The sequence below is a fragment of the Hordeum vulgare genome, chromosome 2H (assembly GCF_904849725.1).
Source record: "Hordeum vulgare subsp. vulgare chromosome 2H, MorexV3_pseudomolecules_assembly, whole genome shotgun sequence".
In the NCBI taxonomy this organism is placed as follows: domain Eukaryota; kingdom Viridiplantae; phylum Streptophyta; class Magnoliopsida; order Poales; family Poaceae; genus Hordeum; species Hordeum vulgare.
The window spans coordinates 487,362,262-487,370,373 of record NC_058519.1 but is presented as its reverse complement, the minus strand read 5'-3'; the positions used below and the strand labels follow the sequence as shown (position 1 = coordinate 487,370,373).

Here is an 8,112-nt window from a genome sequence, read left to right as displayed (position 1 = left end):
CATTTGTTAGTTGATTCCCTTCTGTTTTGATATAATAAAAGGCCTGCCATTTTTCTTTTCTATCAGGCATAACTGAAAAACAAAGGGAAATGCTCTTCAGCTGACAGCAGTTATTAGCCTGCCCTTTTTCTTCTGTTAGCCATAACCGAAAAACAAAGGGAAATGCAATTCGGATGGCGACAATTTTTTGGTGATTTACAGCAAACGACAGAACCGTTGGATTTTCGGGCATGAATCCTAGCGCACGTCGTCTGCCACCTGAGCTTTGATGCGCGTTCATGGCAGTCCGCGATCGTCATCCAAGGCTCTGTCCATCGTGAAGGTGTAGCTGCTCTCCTCATACAACGGGGAGAAAAAACCGCCCTTGTCCCCGCAGCCGCGTCAACGGACGTTGAGTTTGCTGCACATATGGAGGAGGCACGCTGGTCGGTTCGCCGCGGCAGTCATCCCCTCCATGCAACCATGGCGTCCAAATCAGACGCCGTCGCGTGAAGAAGTCCTCGTGCCCGTCGCACAACCGTGACGTCCAAATCAAGTCAGATGAAGGAGGAGCCGCCCTTGTCCCCTTGTCACCAACCGGCAGCAGGTGGCGGCAAACAGTCCTCCCCGTCGACAAGAAGGAGCATCCGTCCTCCCCGTCGACAAGAAAGAGCACCCGTCCTCCCCGTCGTTGTCCAAGCCATCCCTGTGCCTACACTACCACATCAGGCCTTGTTTGATTCCGGGGGAACCAATCCCCTACTGGAACTAAATCACTTGGGGCTCATTTAACACGGAAGGATTCAGGAGATTTCGAGAGGAAAATCCTCGGAAGGGACAGAAACCCCACAGAACCTCAGGCGTCCATTTGGTAAGAGGGGTTGCTTAACCGAATCCCATCCGTTTTCCTTCAATCCCTTTCTATCCATGTGTTTCAGGACCCTCCTCCATGGACTGGTGAAAGCAAATCCCCGAGGATTAGAGAGATTGGGTGGAAGAAAAGAATTTACCAAATCCTCTCAAATCCTCCCTCTCCAAACCTCCCCAATTCACTTCTAACAAACAAAGCCTTAGGGATTGGGTCGATCCTCTTCTGTCACCAATCCACTCAATCTCCATCCAGCCTAGACCCCCATCGCTGTATTCTCATTTGGTTCCCCCTAGTCTTAATCCCTTGGAAGACATCACCGCAGGTACCTCTGTTTTTCAACATTCTTTTATTAGAATCTGATCAGATATTTAGCAAGAACCATCACAATACTAGTATATCATCATAGGACTAACAGAAGACAAGTAGCTAGATCGGTGACGTCCTAGGTTAGACAACTACAGTAGCTAGCATGAAGGGTTGGGTACATCGAACAAGAAGAAAGAAGTGGAATCCAGTTCATGACGTTCTAGGTGCAGCAGGAAGAAACTAAGGAGAGAATTCAGTTCATGGCAAGGAAGAAAGGAGAAAAGGAAGCCGTCTCCACCGTGTCAACACTCGTCTTCACTGGTGGCGCCCTCGTCGTTGCCGGCGGGCTCCGCGTCTCCACGCCTCATGTTTCTTGCGCCGCAACCTTCGCTTCACATGGTTTCTTGCGCTCGCCTCACGTGGATTCGTTCCACGAATAGAAGTCGATTCTTCTGGACCACGTGAAACGGAGCAGATCAGCGTGGTTTCGTTCGGGATTTTTCATGCCTTAGCCCAAACCAAACATCGAAATCATGATCCATGTGTAATAGATACCGGCCATGACGACCCACGTGGATTGGGCCAAGATCCCTGGCAATCCACATGGTTCGAGAGCTAAGCAAACAAGGCCTCAAGGTGCCGACGCCTCATTGTGCAAGTCGAAAGCCTAGGCAGAGGCGTGTCGTCGGAAGCGGCGCATCACATCACGACACTCACTAAGACCTACCTAGGTGGCGTCGACCTGGGTGCTCGCGGACCCCGCACACATGAAGGATACGACCATCGACCGGTCCAAGACCACCGTCGAGTCGGACGCCTCTCCGCCGACGCCGACTCATTACCCAGCTCCTCCAAGTGAGGCCGGCGGAGTCCAAGCGTTCCTCTTCATCCGGGCTGCCGAAGGCAAGTGTGGCAAGGCGGTGGAGGATGTGGCGGAGCATCCGCGTTGCAAGGGCACCGTGATGGACGAGTAGGGATGCCGCGATGCCAGACGTGCCTCCGGCCTTTGGCACGACAACCGCGGCGGATCAGACGACGGCGGAGTTGTTGATGGCCTCAATGGCCATGCCCATGAGATCACTGCCCGATACCTGACCTAGTTTTAGTTTAAGTTTAGGTTCAACTTGTTAAATATCATCCGTTTGCATGTAATATACGATACTTGCTTCATTCGTATAGCTTAAATTTTGTTCGTCTTTGTGTTTGATCCGTTTGAAATGGGCCAGACCTTGGTGATCGCGCTTGGATGGCCTCCATCCCGCCGGATGCCCATGAACGTTCAGACGTGTCGGCAGCATTTGATGATGTTTGTTTGGTAATCTGCGTTGGAGATTGTTGAACATATGTTGCATGTATATTTTATATAGTTTGACCCATCTTCTAATCTTGTATAACTGAGATAGAGGTCCACTTGCACCTTATATGTATGTGCCCTTGGCATCCATCAATACATGATTCTAAAAAAAAAAATCCATCAATACATCAACTATTGTATTGCCAACTCCTCTCTCTACATGGTATCATCCTCTTGACGCAAACCCTAGGGTTTTAGTCGTCGTCGCCGCCGCCGCGCCCTCTTCCGCCGCCGCCGCCGCTACCCACCACCTCCGCACCAAGCCGCTGCCGCGTCCCTTCCCCACGCCGCCGCCGCTACGTGCCACCCTCTTCCGCTGCCTCCTCCTCTCTCTGTCGCCGCGATCTACCCTGCCGCCGCAGCCGCCCCGTCGTCGCCACCACCTCCCACCGCCATCGCCGCACCCCATCCACCTCTGCTGGCCCTCAGCCCCCGATCGCCTCAACCACTGCAGCCACCGCCGTCGCGCCTTCCCGTACCGCCGCTGCCACGTCCCGACGATCGCCACCCACCACCACCGCCGCACCCTCCGATGGCCTCTCCCGGTTTCTCCTCCACCACTCGTCCAACCCCTTTGCGGGTCCCGAGCCCTCCGCCACCGCCATTTGCTATCTCAACATTGAGGCCCGGGTCCCCGTACGCCTCGTCATCTCTGGCAAGTGGGTGTTCCGCCACAAGACTCGTCTGAACGACTCTCTTGAGCGCTACAAGGCCCGATGAGTAGTTCGTGGTTTTTGGCAACGCGCAGGCGTGGACTTCACCGACACCTTCGCCCAGGTGGTGAAACCGGGCACGATATACACTATGCTTCAGCTTGCGGTCTCGCGCACTTGCCCAGTTCATCAGTTGTACGTCTCCAACGCCTTTCTGCACGGTCATCTGGACGAGCAGGTCTTCTACGAGCAGCCCACATGCTTTGTCGACGCCGAGCATCTTGACTCCGTATGCTTGCTTTCCTGCCCTCTGTATGGGCTTAAGCAGGCACCATGAGCCTGGTACCAGCGTATCGCTGCCTTTCTGCAGTCGCTGGGGTTTCGGTCCACCCGCTCCGATGCCTCGCTCTTCGTGTTCCATCAGGGCACACTCACGGCCTACCTGCTCCTCTACTACGACGACATCATCCTCACGACGTCCACTGCCGAGCTCCTTCAGCGGGTCACAACTTGCCTTCGCGCTGAGTTTGCCCTAAAGGACTTGGGGCCGCTTTATTACTTTCTCGGTATTGAGGTGGTCCGTCAGGCTGACGGCTTCTTTCTGCATCAGTAGAAGTATGCTCACGAGGTTCTGGAGCGCGCTGGCATGCTTAACTGCAAAGCCGGCGCTCACCCCAGTCGACACCAAGGCGAATGTGTCCTCTACAGAGGGGGCCTCTCGCCACCGATGCAACGGTTTTATCGCTCCAGTGTTGGTGCTCTTCAGTACCTGACGCTCACACGTCCGGACCTGCAGTATGCTGTTCATCAGGTGTGCCTCCACATGCAGTCACCGCGAGATACTCACTGGACTTTGGTACGGCGTATTCTTCGGTACATACGCGACACCACGTCTCTGTGTCTCACCCTGACAGCCGTCGCCTCCACCGACCTCGTCGCGTACTGCGACACCGACTGGGCTGGCTGGCCCGACACTCGCAGCTCCACATCCGGCTACTGCGTCTACCTTGGCCCCTCGTTGATCTCTTGGTCTTCGAAGCGCCAGCCCACGGTCCCCCGCTCCAGTGCCGAGGCTGAGTACAAGGCCGTAGCTAACGTCGTGGCAGAGTGCTCTTGGATCCGTCAGCTACTACAAGAGTTGCTTTGTGACACTTCCAAAGCCACTCTTATTTTTTGTGACAACGTCAGCGTGGTCTACCTCTCCGCCAACCCGGTGCATCATCGATGAACGAAGCATATCGAGCTCGACATTCACTTCGTTCGCGAGCAGGTTGCCCTTGGTCGAGTTCGAGTTCTCCACGTGCTGACCTCACAATAGTTTGCTGACGTAATGACTAAGGGATTGCTGACTGCGGTCTTTGAGGAGTTTCGGTCCAGTCTTTGTGTCTCTGACGACGCTTCAACTGCGCGCGCGCGCGCGCGCGCGGGGGGGGGGGGGGGATTGAACATATGTTGCATGTATATTACGTATAGTCTAGCCCATCTCCTAATCTTGTATATTGAGATAGAAGCCCACTTGTACCCAGTGACGAATCTTGAAACAAAATGAAGGAGGGGTTCAATGTTAACTATGTGACGAAAAATGCACTAACTCTTAGTTTTTTAGTTCAAATAATATTAATTTTTTTATGATGAATACTATTAAATTTTGTTTTTCAATTTTTGGAGGGGTGGCTCAAGCCTGTTTAAGCACCCACTTAGATTCGCCACTCCTTGTACCTTATATATATATATATGTGTCCTTGTCATCCATCAATACATCAACTATTGTATTGCCAACTCCTCTCTCTACGAGATGCCCTAACATACATAACCTTAGCACTTTGACAGGAGTTTACAAGCAAAAGTGATAAAGGGAGATTTACATATAACAAGGATAACTAATCTTTTTTTTTTTTGAGAAGATAACTGATCCGCTATACTCCAGATAATCATTACTTTAGCTATGAACAAGGATGAACTTTTCTAAAACAAGCCAATATATTTTTGCGGAGATTAAGATGGCTTAAATTAGAGTTGATTCTTTATGATTTGTCGACAACTTGATCTGTAGCCTGCTGTTGAGGGATCGATTTTGATCTTTTCACATGCCATCACTGCATTTTCTCGGAGATATGTTCCGAGAGTTGGGACCAGCAGTCATTTCCTCAGACGTTTACTGTATTTCAGATTCATTATTAATACGAGTAAATGATTGAATGTAAATATATCCTTCCCAAGTGTTGCCTTCTGAAACTGATGCGACTCACTAGCATATCCGTGAATTTCTGGCTCTGCTCAAGGACCATGGGACAGCAGAAGAAAGATGTTTACTAGCTAAAACTTGCAGGCGTACCGATGTTTCTGTCAGACGAGGTGCACCTCTTATTGATGTGCTTGCCACATGAGTTGCATATATCTTTATGATGACATATTTTACATGATCTGATTGATGTGCTGCAAATGCAGCTCGGCTGTTTCACCATTATTATATCAGCTGATGCTCACTCCAGTGTGAACTTTCGACCATTTGTTTCCTTGTAATGTCTGTTAGTAAACGAGTGGATACTCAGAAACGAAGATTGTTCAAGTGTTTTCAACATTATGGAAGCAGTTGTCTGGATGATACCTTTTCTCGTCACATTTTTACCTAGAATGCCGGTATATCTTATGTTCCGCAGGATGATAACATGTTTCTGTCATTATAACTCCAACACACTACAATACACCACGATATACATCTGTTTGTAATTATATCTCTTGTAAATTAAACAAACAAATTATTCCAATTAATTCCGTGGGACTCGAGTGAAAATGTACATTCCTTGCGGCTTCAAGAAAGGAACATTTCTTAATCTTGACTGTCTCTGATGTTCCATGATATTATTTTTAGAAGATAACGAGTAACTGCATCTCTACAATACAAATTGTCATGCAAGACAAATTACAGTAGATGCAGACTACAACTTGCTAAAAAGACTGTCGAGGTCTTGCATTACAGGATCGACCATATCAAGGCCAGCATCAAGATGCGCGAGCACACTTTGGTCGGCGAGCAGCTCCGGCGTGAAGAGCTTCTTCCAGCCGGTGCACCATGCGGTGGCCTCCCCCAACGAGGGCTTGGCGGCTTGCAGCCAGTGTCGCAACGCGTCTTCCCACTTGTCAAAGAAATGTTCGGCTTCAAGGATCGACACCACGTCTTGAGCGCGCATCAGAGGTGCCCACAACATCACGGTCCGGAACGAAGGGTCCGTCTGCTTGGGCGGCGTGATCCTCATCTCCCGTACTAACCGTGTTAGATATGGCAGGATGTCACGTTTGCTGAAGGTGTCCCATTGCACCGGGCTAAGGTATCCCTTCCATGGCGATACGACTTCGTAACCACGGTTGCTGATCTTGCTCTCCACGATGCCGTAGAGGCTCTCTGGCAAGTGTCCGATGAGGGGAATCCACGGGCGTAGCCAGTCGCCACAGTCCGGATCCCATGACGACGGCTTCCACTCTCGCACGCCGGCGACCATCCTCGGCATGATCACCTGCTCGATTATGTAGCGCGCGGCGGAAGGAGGCAGCCCGGCTTTGAACGTCCCTGGCACACACTTCCCATGGAGCCCCTTCTTGGACTTAGCCACGGCCTTGAGCGCATCCGCCGTCTCCACGCGGTCGTCCCCTTGAAGCCTCATGTCATGCAGGAGCGCGAGGATCGTCTCGCAGCACTCGGTTTCGAGCCGCATGGCCCGTGCAATATCCTCCCACTCGCGGCACTCCTCATCCACGGGTGGCTCCGGCGGCACGTGGAGACCATTGTCGTATGGTTTCTCACGGTAGCCGAGGCCGGCCCTTGGACGCCGCCGCACCCGCACGACGGCCTGTATAGGCAGGACGATTCCTTGCCCCTGCGCGCCGAGGCCTGAGCCTTCCCGGTAATTCCATCGCCGCATCATGTTGGCCACCGCCCGGCTGGGAAATGCCAAGCTGCCCGACATGTCGGATGGGTTGGGCGGCTTGTTCTCGGCGGAGTCGGTCCCGTCGAGCAGCGCAGAGACGTCGATGCTTATGGCCATGCGGACTGTAGAGCAAGGGAGCAGCCGAAAAGCCTGGTGCAGCCGAAAAACCTGTTGCGAGATGCATATGCGCGTCAATCAATATATGGACAGACCACGAACCGTCTTGGGAGGCTGGGGCTCCTGGTTCGAGCCGAGCTCGTTCCTTTTTGAGGCATTTTTCTTTTGTTTCGTGAAAAAACGGTTCGAGCCGAACTCGGCTGTTCTTATGAAACCGATCTCTATTCGGACCTGGATTTTGTCTAACACTATGCACGCGCAACTTGTATCCTCGCCGCCCATCCAGCATGCAGTCCCATCAGCGTGGCCCACCAAATTGCCAGCCATGCATGGTATTCCATCCTCACATGGGGGTCTAGCGCATGTATATCAGGCCGTATAAAAAAAATCAAAAAATGCTAAACATACGGACACTTACATGAGTTTTACGAAGGCCTCTCCTCTAATACTCTCCATCCCCTGATTTTCAGATGGGTGGCCCCTCTTTCACCTTAATCCAATGCTAATTTGACACCTCAAACCCAGTCGTAAAACCCCGTATGGGTCCGTCGATGTAGCATTACTGATAAAAAATAGATGCAGGGTCGGGACCTATAGATTCGTCTATCACTAGGTCATGCACTGTCCTGCAGATTCCTGACCACTATGTACATGAAACTTTTTAAGATTTAAAATTCAAACACGGGTTATCTTGGTTGCATGCGATTCAAAAGTTCTTTTTATAAGTGATAAATAAAAATGTATCAAATTTCATTTTAGTTTATTCTAGAAGGAAAAAATTGTATAAATAAAACTATACTTTGTAACGTTGTTTCTGAACTTTGCCATGAAATTGAAGTTCTTTAGGTTTCAATGATAGAGTTCAAAAACGGGATTAATAAAGTTACTGTACTTATATGAAGCTAT

General features: G+C 50.8%; 1 protein-coding gene across 1 annotated transcript; it reads right to left on the bottom strand.

Moving 5' to 3' along the window:
* Window positions 1-6,065: 6,065 nt before the first annotated feature.
* Window positions 6,066-7,206, bottom strand: LOC123430308 (septin and tuftelin-interacting protein 1 homolog 1-like). The gene has a single exon (XM_045114178.1). The coding sequence runs from the start codon at window positions 7,204-7,206 to the stop codon at window positions 6,103-6,105; it is 1,104 nt and encodes a 367-aa protein (XP_044970113.1). The 3' UTR covers window positions 6,066-6,102.
* Between the last annotated feature and the right edge of the window lie 906 nt (window positions 7,207-8,112).

What these genes read in the sequence shown, in the direction of transcription:
- LOC123430308 (XM_045114178.1), bottom strand. Translation starts at nt 7,206, where the DNA reads ATGGCCATAAGCATCGACGTCTCTGCGCTGCTCGACGGGACCGACTCC.